This window comes from Scylla paramamosain, chromosome 2, assembly GCF_035594125.1.
Source record: "Scylla paramamosain isolate STU-SP2022 chromosome 2, ASM3559412v1, whole genome shotgun sequence".
NCBI classification, from domain to species: domain Eukaryota; kingdom Metazoa; phylum Arthropoda; class Malacostraca; order Decapoda; family Portunidae; genus Scylla; species Scylla paramamosain.
The window spans coordinates 1,669,751-1,687,500 of NC_087152.1; the positions used below are offsets into that span (position 1 = coordinate 1,669,751).

The 17,750-nt window shown below is 38.4% G+C and overlaps 1 protein-coding gene across 4 annotated transcripts; it reads right to left on the reverse strand.

Annotated features, from left to right (window-relative positions):
• Positions 1-588: 588 nt before the first annotated feature.
• LOC135108223 (uncharacterized) lies at positions 589-7,624 on the reverse strand. Of its 4 annotated transcripts, none has more exons than XM_064019006.1 (4): positions 7,403-7,553; positions 7,099-7,206; positions 4,872-5,119; positions 590-952 (listed from the first exon to the last, which is right to left on the reverse strand). In XM_064019006.1, exons 2-4 carry the CDS (start codon positions 7,160-7,162, stop codon positions 635-637), a joined length of 630 nt encoding a protein of 209 aa, XP_063875076.1. In that variant the 5' UTR covers positions 7,163-7,206; positions 7,403-7,553; the 3' UTR covers positions 590-634. The 4 variants fall into 4 exon arrangements, with proteins under 4 accessions (XP_063875073.1, XP_063875076.1, XP_063875072.1 ...); XM_064019004.1 differs by adding an exon at positions 1,554-1,636 and having other exon boundaries at positions 767-952; positions 7,099-7,624; XM_064019003.1 differs by having other exon boundaries at positions 589-952; positions 4,872-5,032; positions 7,099-7,624.
• Between the last annotated feature and the right edge of the window lie 10,126 nt (positions 7,625-17,750).

The window sequence follows — 17,750 nt, forward strand, 5'->3', positions numbered from 1 at the left end:
AAAACTTCATTTATCTTTCCATTATCTTCCTTTCTTTATTATTTAATGTGTAATTTCATTCACTCGTCATTTGCTTCTTTCACAACACTTTCAAAACCCTTCATTAGCTATAGTGGTATACCACAAGCAGAATTTTCTTATACAAAGCTATGTATGTTTCTGTCAGTGACCATTCATTCAACAATATGGTGGAGAAATGCATCTTAAAAAAAAAAAAAAAAAAATTAGGCTTGATAATAATCAGGTCATAATAATGGTGCTTATGTTAGGCAATAAATAATACCATTTATTTGTATAAGTATTATTTAACTACTTCATTTTTTTTCCATGAGAGAGTTTTAATTAACTATTCATGGATTTCATATTTTCTTTGGCAATGTATATACCAAGTAGATGGCAATTTTTTTTAAGAATGAAAAAAGAAAAGGAGATTAGTAAAGAATTTTTTTTTAATCATGGTAAGGAGTTAATGAAATACTGAAATTTTTAAAAATATATATGTACATGTATTTATGTATGTGTGTGTGTATATATATATATATATATATATATATATATATATATATATATATATATATATATATATATATATATATACAGATAGATATAGATATAGATGTTATTTTTCACAATGTCAGTCGGTATCTCCTGGGTCGCCTGGGTCAGGAGGAACTGTAGGTCCATCCTCCACAGTCCACCAGCAAGCACTTCCTGATGATGGCTTCTCATCATTAAGGTGAGACTGGTGCAGGGTAGTCAACCAGCCCTCAGGTGCCAGCACACTTCCAGTCTCCTCAAACAGCTGCACTAAGCGCTGTATTGTCTGTGGTTGAGGAAGGTCACATCTGCCAAACTCCTCCTGATACTTTTTCAGCACACAGTCGATGGAGTTTTTACTTTGATAGAATTCTTTCACCAGGAATATTCTCTTCTCCAGGCTCCAGGAAACAGGCTGGAGAAAGGCAACACTATTAATAGAAAGCCTGTGAAATATTACAAGATGATCCTCTATCCCTTGTGTAAGCTAATGATCCTATTGTTGACAGGTCTGTAAAGCCAATCTCTGAATATGCAAAGGGCAATACAGAGAGGTTACATAACATTCAGAGAAAAAGAGAATGTTGTGTATCAAGCAGCAAACCACACTTGAAAAACACTGTAACTACAATTTAAATAACTGTGGGTATTGTTAGGACACAATATACAATAAATAGACAATAAAACATTAAGAACTATACAGTGATAAACTAAGAGTGGTAATAGAAGGTAGGAAAGACAGAAAACTATGGATAAGTGAGACAATAAATTCTGATGGGTAAAGAACAGAAGAGTTTCTTCAGAATGGGGCAGGCAAACCTTGTATTGTTCAATGCCTCAAATTTGATTCCTTAAGCTATCCTCTTGACACAACCTTCCAGATAACTATCCCTCTTTACTGCCACTCAAATATCCCTTTCCTCTACATTGAACTTTCATGGACCCTCTTTCATGGAAAATCTTAAGTGGTAATTTCACATTCCTCTTGCTAAAACAGTTTCCAAGAAGTTGAGTACCTTTGATACCTTTGCCGATACTTTTCTTCCTCCGTCACTACTGTACACAGGGCCCTTATCTGTCCATGTATGGAGTACTGCTCCTACAAATGGAAGGTTCAGTTCACACAGCACTCCTAAACAAGGTGGAGACAAAGCTTTTCATCTCATCAATTCTTTCCTATCAGTCTGTTTAGATTTTCTTACTCATTGATATAATGCTGTATCTCTTACTGCCTTTTCTTATTTCCATGGTTACTGCTCTTCTGAACTTGCCAACAACATGCTTCTTCCCACCACTCACAACTTCACTGCACAAGACTTTTTTACTTACTCTCACCCCTATAATGTCTATCTTATTAATTTAAGACTTAACCAGCAGCTTCACTCATTCATCCCTTTTACTAGTAAACAATATAACCTTCATGTTTCTGTATTTTCTTCTGCCTACAACTCAGTCATTTCAAGAGAGGAGTATCAAGACACCTGAAAAGTTAAATTGGTTATTTGTTTTGGTTCCTTTACACCTGCTTCTTTTTGAGAACATCATGGTATACAGACCTTTTTTTTTTATTTCCCCTTTGGCCACTCTCCCTGAGATATAAAAACATGTAAAATCAAATTATTTGAGAAGTGTCTCTGATATGATGAAAGTATTGGAAGTGTCTGGGTTATCTAGCAGAGACAGAGGAATTAATTCTGGGATGGAAAGGATTGTGAAGTGCAGCACTAATGGTTTGGGCATCTGGAAACAATGCATTATGAGTCAAGCAGAAGGATACACGACAGTAAGAATGGAATAGGTGCTGGAAACTTAAGAATATCCTAAATAAAATAGGATAGGGCACTAGAGTACGAGATAGAGAATGGGAGAGTGAGATGATATGGATGTGTAAGGATGAGGTACAATCACTCAAAAAAATATCAGGCCACAGGTGCCATGAGTCAATCTGACACAAGTGAGGAAGATGTATGGAAAATATTGAGTATAGGATCTGGCAGTATCCCTGGCTAAACTAAAAGAAGTGGTTTCAAGATTTCATTTGGGCATGGTAGACCTGCTTACACCTATACATCTCACAATTTTTCTATTTGAATACCCTTCTTCATGCAGGATGACAATAACATGTTGTTTTGCCTTTGAGCTTTCCATATTAACTACTGACCATAAACCGTAGGGTTATCTTATGTCAACTTTGTATCAGAAGTCTGTAATCCTCATCTCAGAACTCAAAGGTATGAAGCAATTGTACATTATATCCTAAACTGGTGTAAGTGGAGATTTCTCCTATGGACACCATGAGGAAGTTTCCAGAGACAAGTATCAAACTCAGTCAATTAACTTAGCCAGACTAAATGTAATATGCCTCACTTACTTGGGTAATTGTTTGAATTCCCAAAGGAATATGCATATATATATATATATATATATATATATATATATATATATATATATATATATATATATATATATATATATATATATAAGTCCACTGACTAAAATATTGAAATCGTAAGATGTTACACCCGTTTTCCTTATAAAAGAAATGCTGCATCCACACAAAGTTACGAGAATTTTAAAATTACAGAGATGTTTTTAAACATTGGGCAACAAAGATTTTTTCTTTAACCACACACATTTTTTTTTATTTTTATGTAGGACACTGGCCAAGGGCAACAAAAATCCAATAAAAAAAAAAATGACTGAGATGCCAGTCCCAGAAAAGGGTCCAAAGCAGTAGTCAAAAATTGAAAGATAAGTGTCTTGAAACCTCCCTCTTGAAGGAGTTCAAGTCATAGGAAGGTGGAAATACAGAAGCAGGCACGGAGTTCTAGAGTTTACCAGAGAAAGGGATGAATGATTGAGAATAATGGTTAACTCTTGCATTAGAGAGATGGACAGAATAGGGGTGAGAGAAAGAAGAAAGTCTTGTGCAGCAAGGCCACAGGAGGACAGGAGGCATACAGTTAGCAAGATCAGAAGACCAGTTAGCATGAAAATAGCGATAGAAGACAGCTAGAGATGGAACACTGTAGCGATGAGAGACAGGTTGAAGACAGTCAGTTAGAGGAGAGGAGTTGATGAGATGAAAAGCTTTTGATTCCACCCTGTCTAGAAGAGCAGTATGAGTGGAAGCCCCCCCAAGATACCTGAAGCATACTCCATACATGGACAGATAAGGCCCTTGTACAGAGTTAGCAGCTGAGGGGGGTGAGAAAAACTGGAAGAGATGTCTCAGAATGCCTAACTTCATAGAAGCTGATTTAGCTAGAGATGAGATGTGAAGTTTCCAGTTCAGATTATAAGTAAAGGACAGACCAAGGAAGTTCAGTGTAGAAAAGGGGGACAGTTGAGTGTCACTGAAGAAGAGGGGATAGTTGTCTGGAAGGTTGTGTCAAGCTGACAGATGAAGGAATTGAGTTTTTTGAGGCACCGAACAATACCAAGTTTGCTCTGCCCCAATCAGAAATTTTAGAAAGACCAGAAGTCAGGTGTTCTGTGGCTTCCCCAGTTGAAATGTTTACTTCCTGAAGGGTTTTACATCTATGAAAAGACGTGGAAAAGTGAAGGGTGGTATCATCAGCGTAGGAGTGGATAGGACAAGAAGTTTGGTTTGAAGGTCATTGATGAATAATAAGAACAGAGTGGGTGACAGAACAGAACCCTGAGGAACACCACTGTTAATAGATTTAGGAGAAGAACAGTGACCATCTACCACAGCAGCAATAGAACAGTCGGAAAGGAAACGAAGTGAAGTTACAGAGAGAAGGATAGAAGCCGTAGGAGAGTAGTTTGGAAATCATTCTTTGTGCTAGTCTTTGTGCCAAGGGGTCCTCCCTTTGTGCCAAGGGGAACTGTTACAGGGTAACAGTTCCCATATGCCAAAATCAAGTCCTGCATTTGGGGGCACCATCCTAACCTTAATAAAATAGGAAAACTGGACATAAAATAAAAAAAATAAATAAAAAAAAAATCACTTCATCCACCATACCATTTGTAAATAATATTTATATTATTTACAAATATATTTTTACAAATATATTTTTTACAAATATATATTTACAATATAATATTTATCAAGCTACAGTTATAGAATAGAGAGAAAAGGAACTATGTGATAGATACCAACTTAACTACAAAACAACTTATACATACCTAGTTCTTTTTACAGTATTTAATACCTATCATGTTTCTTATAATGGACTTAATGGCAGCAACCATTCCCACACCAATACACTTAATGCATACATCATAGGTATAAACAAACTGAAGGTGCTTACCAATAGTTAATACTATGTTTTCTCTTGAATGTTGTTTACCATACAACAGTAAATTACCTGCTTGCAAGGCTGCTGAGGCTTTATGGTTGTCAGCTCCACTACACACCCTGGGCAGTACTTGCAGTGAAGGCGAACATAGCTACGTGGGATGCCAAAGTATTCATGTTTTGACCTTTCATACACTGGCCTGTACCCACAGTGAGTGTTTTTGTTGGAATCTGTGTGGAGGTAGTGCACCACATCAAACAACTGGCCTGCATGGATGACACGTCTGTAGTCAGAAAATGCCACACATGCATCCAAATCTGAAACACAAGTAACTTTTAGTAATAGCAATGACCAGCTTCACTCTAATTCTGAGCTGTCCAACATTTGGGAAAAGTGTACCCTATTCCTACATATGCATTTGGTTTATATGTACAATTAGGAAGGTTACACCATGAATAAGTCTAAGTTGTTTTGGGAAATATAAATGGTTCTAGTAAAGTAAGCAATTTTATTCTCTCCTGGTGTAGGGATTAAAGTATTTTATCTCACTGCAATATTTTTTCTTTAATAAGAATAGCAATACTTCTTCCTAAAGTACATGTTGACTGATTATGACAACAAACATGGTACTGCACCTTCAAGGGTTAAATGATAAAGGATAATCATCATAGTGAAGAAGCAAAACACACAGCATGGAAGTAAACCCATAAGTAAACCCCATAAATCTACGACTCAAAAGTAAAACAAGCATGTAAAACGGTAACAAATATATTTAAACAAACTTAAAGATCATTAGTTACGTGAATTCAAGTGATTGCTAAATGCTGCATTTGGCAGTAACAAATTTGTTTGGTCAAGACTGATTCTGTTCCCAAATATTTGCTTCTTGCAGTGTAACTCAGCTACAAATAAGTTTTTCTGCAGTAAAGGCATTCATGCAATAGTGGCTGGACCTGCGGGCATAAGTTGTCAGTTATACATTTTTACACACACACATGTAGTGTAGTGGTTAGCATGCTCGGCTCTCAACCAAGAAGGCCCGGGTTCAAATCCCAGGCACAGTGAGGCAAATAGGCAAGCCTCTTAATATGTGGCCTCTGTTCACCTAGCAACAAGTATGTAAAGGATGTAACCCAAGGGGTCGTGACTTCACTGTCCCGGTGTGTGGTGTGTCAGTGGTTTCAGTCCTACCCAAAAATGGGTCACTATGATCCCGGAGCTCTTTTTGTAGGGGAATGGCTGACTGGGTGACCAGCAGACGACCATAGGTGAATCACACACACACAGACTCTCTCTCTCTCTCTCTCCAAACAAGAGATATGATTTATGATTTCTTTAATGTCACAAAACAGGCATCATGTGTCTCTCTCTCTCTCTCTCTCTCTCTCTCTCTCTCTCTCTCTCTCTCTCTCTCTCTCACAAGTTCTCATGTTTCAAATATGATTTTTAAGAGTCCACTAGAAGTTGTGGTAGATTGTTTAGATGTGTGAGTGCATGATAGAAATTAGCAGAAAGTAGAAGATAATATGATAGTAAGGGAGAGATTGTGGTGGGAATGTCCAAGTGAGAATAAAATAAATATATGAAATAAATAAGTAAATAGATAAAAAAAAAGTGTATAGCTGCATTAGCTGGTAGCCTCTCCTGCCCAGTGTGGCAATATCCTCTCTCGCCCAACACAATAACCCTGCAACAGAAATGCATAATTGGCAACTCATAGCAGCAGGCCATGGACCCAGTCAGTTGGGACCCCAGTCCTTCATGAGTGGCCCCCTATGCACTGAAGTCCTGGGCTGGCTGAGCTTGCAGCCTGCTGATATGTTATTTTCCATGAATGCCGTATCAAGGTACTGGTATATCATTTTGCTTGTAGAAAGACTGAGAATATAGAAGAGTTTGGACAGAAATAAAAGAAAGGAAATTGAAGGAAAGTAGTAGATTAAAGATTGTGGGCAGACAACGTTGCTATTCTTTTAAATGAAGTTTGTTTTTTGTGAGGTGTCTGGTATATCATATTAAAGACCCAGATATTCACTGAAATTGCTATAATAAACAACATCAAGCTGCATCAATATAACTGTTCTTTCAACTGTAAGCAATGTCAAGCTGCATTGACATCTCATAACTATTCTTTTAACTGTCTTTTTATTTTTTTTTCTTCCAAAAGTAAAACTACATCCAAAAGCAAGGTTGCACGCAGACAATGTTTTGGTATAGGTATATTTGATGAAATCTTAACTATTTGCCACCTGTACTTAATAGGTTAATTTACCAGATCTTGACCCTATTTCCTCACCTGTCTTTTTTGGCACGGCAAGCACATTGTAGAAACCTAAATCTGGCACATCAATCAGCACCATCCTTTTAGCAGACGCATATTCCCGTATTGTGTGGCGACTGAAATCTGACAGCTTCATGTTAGGATAATCAGATGGGTTTTTCCTCCACTGAAGATACTGCATTATGCCACAAGCTTTTGCCTCACTGATTATCTGTGAATTCTTAGCCTTTTGCAATGAGTTGATTTCATAGGCCATTCTTTGCTTAAATAATTCGAAAGGGCTTGTGTCACTGTCTTCACACAGGGGATATGTCATCACCTCTTCTGCGTCTATCTTTAGAACCTTGTACTCCTCAGTGTCCAGAGGCATAACCTTCACCTCGATGGGTTCTGGAGGAGAAGTATTGGAGGAAGACATGGCCAAAGAGGTGGTCAAAAGTTATTATTACGTAGGGCAAAATTTCTTAAGTTATAACAGCACCCTAGTGGCGCCGCCCGTTTAGCGGCTCGGCGCGGACCAAATGACGCTTGCCATGTGTTGTGCCAGCCTGCGCCGAGTAGCGGTACCTTTCGCGCCCTTTTTGATAGTCTGTAGTATGGTTTCATAAGAAAATAGACTCACTGATTGAACATGGACACTAGCATGCTTCTAGTAGTAACGCAAAGCTTAAAACTAAAGTTCTGGAACTCTTTGACCATACAAAATTCATTATTTCTCATTGGGTAATATATTGATCCCGTTCTTTGTAATAGTGATGGATTGGCTGACTGATGAGCTCAAAAAGGAATTCCCACGAACCATGATGTTTGCAGACGAGGCAGTGATTTTTTGGGAAAGTAGGGAAGAAGTGGAAGCTGAGCTGGAAAGATGGAGATGTGCACTGGAGAGGAAGGGACTGAAAGTGAGAAGGTCTAAGACTGACATCGTGACACATCGAACTAACGGTATGCCAACTATACCTGTTTTTCCTTACACTATTTAACAATATCGATTAGAAAATATTAGTCGAGAATCAGAATTGATTTTTAGTTGTAGTGGAAAGTATAGACGCACAGTGCTGACAACATTCCTTTATTCTTTCTTACGTTTCCCTTCTTCAGACCGTCAAAACAATGCATTCAAGAAACTGATGTCGAGAGCATCTTTGTCTTTCTTAATCTCTAGTTCATCAGATTCAAGAAACTTCGGAAACTATAGTTTACGAGGAACAAAGCAGCTCTGAACATCAGTGTTGAATATATTGTTTTGATGGTCTCAAGATGGTATTCCTGTAATTCTCGAAATGTAATTCTCGTAGCTAAGGAAGCTTGGAGCAGTTTGTTTTAGCTTGAAAATACAAGAATTCATCGTTTATTAGCATGACTGATGTAAATTCTGCAGAGTCATTCTGTGTATCAGATTCAAATAGACTGGAAAATGGCGCTGAGGGTCACTCATCCACTATTGTGTGTTCCGATTATGGTGTTAGGGCCTGATCCGATCAAATCGGAGATCATTGTCGGTTAAAGATAACAAAGATGTGCTTGATCCTCATGCAGCAGAACAGACAAGTATGCTGTTAATAAATGAGATCATTCCTGCGGTTTGACAGCGATCGATTGCTGACATTTGCTTTCTTTTACGAGGAAACGTGTGAAACTGTTGTGGCTGACGACGCGGCTTCTACTCCAAGGCTATTCCCTCAACCTAGTTCGCTATGGATGTTTCATATTCCCAAAGATGAGGAATAAGTTTTAGCATTTGGCGACTTGACGTTACAGGAGAAAATGAGGTGGAAACATGCATGCGCTAAAAAAACTTATTTATTACAACTTCATTGGTATTCCAAGGAACTGGAAAAACGATGGGGCTGCTGCAGATACCGCGGTGACAGGAACAGCATCACCTAGAAATGTGTGTGTGTGTGTGTGTGTGTGTGTGTGTTCAGGTGAGGGTCCTCACTGAAGATATCGTCGCGTAAATAAACAGGTGAATGAGCACCTCAATGATAGCAAGAAATTATACGGAAGAGGTACGCTACGGCGCTGCTAAAAGTCAGTGAAGGATATCGGTCATTATCTCAATTTGCTTTCCCCCCGGGCGTCCATCATCAGCAATAAAACAGCTGGAATTTCCCCATCAGGCTTTAACTATTCCAATTACCTAGATGATAGCCTCGTTAATCGCGGAAAGAGTTGCCGCACTCAAGCTATATTTTATGCAACCAATACCCCCTCTCTCTCTCTCTCTCTCTCTCTCTCTCTCGTCAACTAGGTAGTCAGGGGAAGCTACAGGGAGACGGCGTTCCCCTTACCTGACAGTGGGATGGAGGAGGGACTGGGGGGAGAGGTGAGAGATGAATCAATAAGGTAGACAGGTAAGCAGTATTCATATGGTGCTGATTGTTTGTTTACACGCTATGCAAGTAAAGAATTCAAGCAAACAATGCAAACGAGAATGTAAACAATACAAATACACACACACACACACACACACACACACACACACACACACACACACACACACACACTAAGTAGTTACCTCAATAAATAAAAAAAAAAAAAAAAGGATTGAAGGCAGAAAGAAAGAAAGAAAAACAAGGAAATGTAATTTACTCATACAAATATAATGAAACAAGAACAACTTCAACACACACACACACACACACACACACACACACACGTACACGTAAACACACACACACACACACACACACACACACACACACACACACACACATAGGTACACGTATACACATGTACATACACACACACACACACACACACACACACACACACACACACACACACACAAACACACTCACTGTAAGTAAATACCTCAATAAATAAATAAGAAAAAGAAACAAAAGGATTGAAGGGAGAAAGAAAAATATGAAGAAAGAAAGCGAAAGAAAGAAAACCAAGGAAATACAATTTACTCATTGAAATATAATGAAACAAGAACAACTTCAACAACACACACACACACACACACACACACACACACACACACACACACACACACACACACACACACACACACTGCATCACCAGCTATATAATGAAAGACGGGAACACACCTACACACACACACACACACACACACACACACACAATGCATCACCAGCTATATAATGAAAGACGGGAACACACACACACACACACAGTGCATCGCCATCTGTGCAATGAAAGACACAACACACACACACACACACACACTGACACACATAGGCCCGCACTAGAAAAAGAGAAGCAGATTGGGGTGACACTGGCAGAGAGGAGGTAAGAAGTAGCAGGAGGGAGCGGGGAAAGAGGCGGATGAGGTTATCTATATTGTAGTAACGGGGCACTGACACACACACACACACACACACACACACACACACACACACAGAGCTAAAATTAATCGAGAATTAGATAAATAATCTCCAAAATAACCGCACATACTATGTAAGGAGGAGTGCCAGCCGTCCGTGTTTTCAGCTGAGGCGCCCCGGCCGCCGTAATGATTTGCCAGAATCTTGCCCGATTCCAATATTATTTCTATTTCCTTAACTTATATATTCTGGCTCTTTAACTAAGTTTTTTTTTTTATGGTTTGCAAAATTATAGTGATGTTTTGAGTGTTTTCCGTGCGTGTGTTAATAAAAATATATTAATCATGAGGTTGTTTCAGTCATAAATAAATCTTGTTTTTATGGGTTATTTTTTCATATCCCCACACAAAAAAAAATTCATTTCAGTCGCTAAACAAGATTTTATTGGTTAAAAAAATCGTTGATAGTTTTTAAAATGTCTTGTGATCCAGTTGAGTTAAATATGCGGACTTTTAAAGGAAATTTTAGTCCTGTTAAAAACTCGAAAAGTTGATGTTTGTAATTTTTTTTATTTCTTTATTTGAGCTGTTAGCTAACTTCTGATCGTTTGTGAAAATAGTTTTGATTTTTTAAAGTGTTTTGCGTTCGTGATAAATGATATCTGTGGACTTTAGAATGTTTTTCTTTATTGTGTTTATGTTCCAACAATTTTTTTGAGTTGCTTTAAAATATCTTTATTATTACTGGGGCTTTAAATATTTTAATATGCTCCGTATTAATTAAAGTGTATGCCCTTTGAAAAAATATAAGGCATTCTGGCCTAGCTCCATTTTTGCGAAGAGTCAATTTCAAAATTAATCGAATAACGTAAATATGGCGTGACGTCATCAACTAGTGACGTCATCCGGGGACCGAGATCCGGGACCCCCGAACCCCCTCTCTTCCAGTCTCCCTGCATTAGACTTTAGTGTGTGTGTGTGTGTGTGTGTGTGTGTGTGTGTGTTTCAGGACACACAGCCTACCTAACCTTATCAGATAGATAATATATTGTATCTCCCACACTCCAGATGCTGTGCAGACTTTGTAATAAACACAAAATGTACCGCTGTATTGTCTTGCAAACGTAATATTGAAGTAAAATAATCCCAGTAATAGTACTGACACTCCAGCCGGTCACTGTCACACCCACCAACAAACTGATGTCTCCAGCTAGTGTTTTTCCGACCCCCCTCATCCCCCTCCCCCGCCCCTTACCGTGACGTGTCTCGATAACACTGGCCAGATCAACACACACACACACACACACATACATAGACACAGAGAGAGGTTAATGGGTAGTTGAGTGGGTAGTTTGATGGCTGGGTGAGAGTGGAGAGTATCTACTACTATTATTACTTCGTCTACTACTACTACTACTACTACTACTGCTATTACTACTACTAAATATAAGAAAAAAAAAACAGTTACGAAATACTGGTAACATTTAATATAACAATATTAACAACAATAGCAATTTTACATAACTACAAAAATAATTATTTATAATCTAAATTCATTATCTCTCTCTCTTTCTCTCTCTCTCTCTCTCTCTCTCTCTCTCTCTCTCTCTCTCTCTCTCTCTCTCTCTCTCTCTCTCTCTGTCTTGTAAATTAGCTGGAATATGAGAGCTCCACATCAAAAAGAAATCGGAGACCCGGCGGTAGCACCTGGTTTAGATCCTCAAGTCCGTTTCCTATGGCTTTTAAGAGTAGGGGGAAGTCTTCTACTCGTATATCAAACAGATCCACCTCCACCTCCTCCTAGGATGAGGAGGAGGAGGAGGAGGAGGAAGAGGAGGAGGAGGAGGAGGAAGAGGGAGAAGAAATAGAGGAAGAGGAGGTATAAACTTGTTATATATATATATATATATATATATATATATATATATATATATATATATATATATATATATATATATATATATATATATATATATATATATATATATATATATATATATATATATATATATATATATATATATATATATATATATATATATATATATATATATATATATATATATATATATATATATATATATATATATATATATATATATATATATATATATATATATATATATATCTTTCTCCCTCTTCCTATAAACCTAAAATACTTAAAACAACATGAAAACTGCCTTAAAACACTAGAAAAAAAAAAAAAAGATTTTTACCACGCATCTTGAAACCTCGGTGTAAATATTCCGTGAAGGATGGTCTGAGGATGGAAGCGTCCAATATTAAATTAATTTTATGCGTTTTCTTCACTTCCAGGCCTCCCTCCTTTACTGTCCCTCCTTCATACATCCCCAAAGCTCCTTTACCCCCTTCGTGTGGTATCCTAAACCCTCCATCCTGTAATATTTGAGAAAATGTTAGACTTTGTAGTATCTTTCGTCTTTTCTTTCGTGCTCTCTCCTTCCTAGGGATTCAAAAAGTGCAGGAAATTTGAAGGTTTATAAATGCATTGGCTTATTTGTGTGTGTGTGTGTGTGTGTGTGTGTGTGTGTTATTGCTAGCATTATATATATATATATATATATATATATATATATATATATATATATATATATATATATATATATATATATATATATATATATATATATATATATATATATATATATATATATATATATATATATATATACATTTATATACAATATCAGCAATAACACACACAATAACGACAGATAAGGAAGAGCGGAAAATACGTGCATCGCCATCTTTAGCCACATCTGCTGCAGAGCCAAGTTCAGTGAACCTTAAAGGAAAACAAAACAAAAAATCGCGGTGAAACAAAAGAAGAGAAACAAAAATTTTTTACGTCATTAGCATTTATCACCTTGCCAAAAGCTACCCAGCCGTAACTTGAAAAAAAAAGGCAAAAGCAAAATAAGTAAAAAGCTGATTCTCAAAGCCTGGCATTACGTCGGGGTCTTCCGGGACTCGGCTCATTACCTCCGCAGAGTCGCCGTGGGACCCTGAATAATGCATATCGAGGGAATTGCAACTTGGTACAACTGTAGAAAGTTAGCAATATTTGACGATATCACAGTACGGAGCAGGAAGAGACAGGACAGCATAGCGTTGGAGTCAGTGCTGGAACAGACTGAAAGGATGAAACACACGTTCAGAAATGTAGCGAAAGGGAAGTTCAGTAGCATCGATATACTAAGAGAGAGTGAGATAGAGAGAGAGGTGGGGGGATTAACAAGCGTACGGACGCATGTAGAAAGAGAACAGTATTGAATAAAAGAAAACACGTAAAATATAGGAAAAGGAGAAAGTGCATGCAGCAAGTGTTCCCTTTAAGTCACCTTTGCAACACTGAAGTCCCTCCTGACGTTAACCTCCCCAGCAACGGAACACCACCAGCCACTGAAAATAGCGGCGCCTCACTCTTACCGTAGGGGAGGAAGCCTAATAAAGCATACATTAATAACACACGATGTGGATAAAAAATAATGCATCATTGATTTATCAGTGATGGTATTTTACTTCTGAAATGTATGGAGCTGGTGTTTCCTGTGCATAGGTCAGTGGCTTGAGACCACGACTCTAAAAAATCCCATTTCACTAAGATAGTTACGATCTCATAATGGTTAGTCTCACCATATGTAACTTTAACTCACACATTTACACTTGTTTCGGCGAAAAAACAATCGGTAAAGAGCTTTTATAATTCACAACTGATGAATTTTAATGCACTAGTTGGGTGCTGGGTGGGAACACTGCTGCTCAAGGTTCATTGCAAATTGAACTACATAGGTATTGTCTTGTGTGTGTATGTGTGTGTGTGTGTGTGTGTGTGTGTGTGTGTGTGTGTGTGTGTGTGTGTGTGTGTGTGTACATCTCACAAATGTTCACTCGGTCGGTCGCCTAGTTCCACGTGTCCGTCTTCACGATTCACTTGGATGCCTCATATACTTCATGCTTTCTGTGGTCTTCATGAGTAACGGCTGGCATTAACGCGGTAAATCACTTGCACCGAACCTGATTCATCGTGAGAGTGGATCACTAGACTGCGAAGGAAGATACTCCTGATCCATTTAGAAAATTCATTCGCTTCTCTAGTGAGGAATTATCTCCACACCTTTTTTTTTTTTTTTTTACGTTGGTTTCCTTATAGCTTTAGGGGGGTTCGGATTTATCCTTAGTAAGACGCAGGCTACACTCTTAAAGCCCTTCCTGCTTGATCTTTAGTTCTAATTACCAGTAGAATAGTGATGACGGATTAGCATGTACTCAAATGAGATGCTGTTGTTTGGTAGTTTTTATTTTTACTTTTTTTTTTCTACAATTTGCATGCTACTTACTTCATCCCATTAAGTTTGATTCGTCTCATAAAGTCAGGGGAGAAAAGGGATTTCCAGGTTTTGGAAGCCTAGGACGGTGTGTCAGGACGGAACAGTGGAAACATGATTTCTTTGGTTTGTAGTTGTGGTTAGCAGTGGCCGTGGGAGATGCTGCCGGCGGTAATACGAGAACATTGCTGCCAGATATAGTTGCGAATACCGAATATGTTGATTTAGACGTGCCGCGTATATTCATCAAGGAATGGCGCGAAGCATTTCCTGTCTATGCTAATTATTCTTTCAGACGTTTATGGACATATTAAACACGGCTCAAGAACGTTAGAGCAACTCAGTGAGGACTTTTTTCATCAAAACATACTAACTTCCCCCCAAAAAAACTTTACTACACATTCCTTCACCTCAACTCTGAGCATAGGAGTTCCGTCGGACCACTCCAGCAACCTGAGGAGAAAGGCGTCCCAGCTTCTCGTTCCATAACCTCGTCCGGGAGAGCTTTCCCACCATCACTTTTCAAACTTTTTCTCCCCAAGCCGCGGTGTTTACGCAGCTCGACTCCAACAGAGCACTTCGCCCGCAGTTGGAAAAATCCTCCGTCCAGAATTGGCTCCATTCCCTCGAGAACTTATCTTGCTCTCTCCGCCTTCTCGTAATTTTGGAGACTTTTGAAAACTTACCATTTTCACTTCAGTTTGTAGAGGACAGAATCACTCGTTTCTATTCAGCTTTTGACCAGCACCTCTCTGTTTCATCTTAAAATTCACAACCATTTTTATAAGTGGCATTTTTCTTTTCCTCTCTCTCTCTCTCTCTCTCTCTCTCTCTCTCTCTCTCTCTCTCTCTCTCTCTCTCTCTCTCTCTCTCTCTCTCTCTCTCTCTCTCTCTCTCTCTCTCTCTCTCTCTCTCTCTCTCTCTCTTCTCTGTACTGGATATATCATATCATGCTGCCTGTCTTGTGTTGGATCCTTGGTGCTTGTTGCTGTGTTTCTTATTAGTACTTGTAGTAATACTTTATTAGTGACACGATTCTCTTGCAGTGTTTTAAGCATTCGGAATGATCCCTACTTTTCTTTAAAAAACAAGACCATGAACTCGGTCTTTCCACCTGTTTATCTACCGATATATTTGTCTGTCTATCTACCTATCTATCTCTGTAAACAAGAAATTTCATTGTTATTCCGAGTCTTTCTGGTCAGCAAAACCAATTCCGCAAGGACAACGCCAGCGGCGGCGACCCTTCTTTACTTGATGGTGCTTTTCTCTCTCATCCCAAAGGAAATATCCTTCCTGGAGGCCTCACAAAGCCATCAAAGGCACAAATGCGAAAACAAACCATGCAGGGTTTGGTAATGTAGCCTCACGGCTTCTGGTGTGTAGAGGAACACCAGCAACTCTGCGTCAGGCTACCAATGATTCCCATTTGCAGGCTTATGGGAGGCCCACGGCACTGGAAAGACACGACCCATTCACCCCACAGCCTGCCTCTTTACTCTGTGTGTGTGTATATATATATATATATATATATATATATATATATATATATATATATATATATATATATATATATATATATATATATATATATATATATATATATATATATATATATATATATATATATATATATATATATATATATATATATATATATATATATATATATATATATATATATGTAAGCAGTAAAAGTAATACCAGTAGTAGTAGTAGTAGTAGTAGTAGTAGTAGTGGTAGCTGTTGTTGTTGTTGTTGTATTAATGATAACACCAACACTTCTGCTACTACTACTACTACTACTACTACTACTACTACTACTACTACTACTACTACTACTACTACTACTACTACTACTACTACTAATAATAATAATAATAATAATAATGATAATATCACTTCAAAATAAGTGAAACATATTGTATCATACAGTAAGTAGGTTACTGTACCGAGACTAGTCACATTTAAAATCTCATTTAATTCTGTTCATGACGCCAATCGCGGAATAAAGAAAAAAATCATTAGATACACAAACTGGTGGTGTGGCGCGGCAGACGTGTTAGTGTCACCTCATTCCTCAGCAGGTGTTAGGATGTTCCAGTGATGTAGTTTGTGTAGTTGCTAAGGACAAGCGTAGCTGTTTTAAATGAAATTACCAGAGTGGAGTATAGTAGAGCGAGTGTATAGAGTATAGTCCAGCTGCTGTGTGTAGAGTGTAGTGTGTGCTGTGTGCTGGCATGGAGGTGGCCTTGCTGCATACACCTGTCATAAGAATGATGGTACTACTGTCTGTTCTGGTGTGAAGTGAATGCGTCTCTGTTAATTGAAATGATAACTGGGAAAGAGAAAAAAAAATACAGCACTCGTCCCAAGGTACATACCACACCCGTGATAATGTGCGTAGTATTTAGCTCGTTTTGCCATATTTCTTGCCCTCTGCTTCATGATGGTGGCTAAAAATGTTCCTAATATTTTGTTTAGCTAGTCTGATAACACACAAATGACGTAAAGATTTTTTTTCAGCATACCGATTCTTTTTTCTTTTTTTTTTTTTTTGTATAATTAAGTCGGCTAGTGAATATGCATTTTTTTTTCTAGCCATTCCGACCGCCACAACTGGAATGATGAGTGAGTGAGTTAGGTATAGAAGAGTGAGTGTGCATGGCGTGGGGGTGATGCCGTCTGTGGTGCTAGCACGTGAAAGGAGTGTGTCGCTGTATTAACTGAAATGACGTGTGAGTGACCGCTGGATCTAGTGCATTTGCTACGTATACGAGTGTAGCATAGTGTAGCGTATCCCGGTGTGCTGGCGTGGAGGTGGTGCCGCTATACATGACATGAGGTGGTTTTACTGCCTGTGCTGCTGGATGTGTAGAGGTTCAGGTGATGGCTAAAAGTATTACCTTCATAACGGCACTCCCTGATGTATTCATTTTATTGTGCAGGTAATGTGAGGGCAGCGCGGAGAGGTGCAGCGTGGAGCGGCGGTGAGTGGACTGGTGGATTAGTGGCTGTGTGGT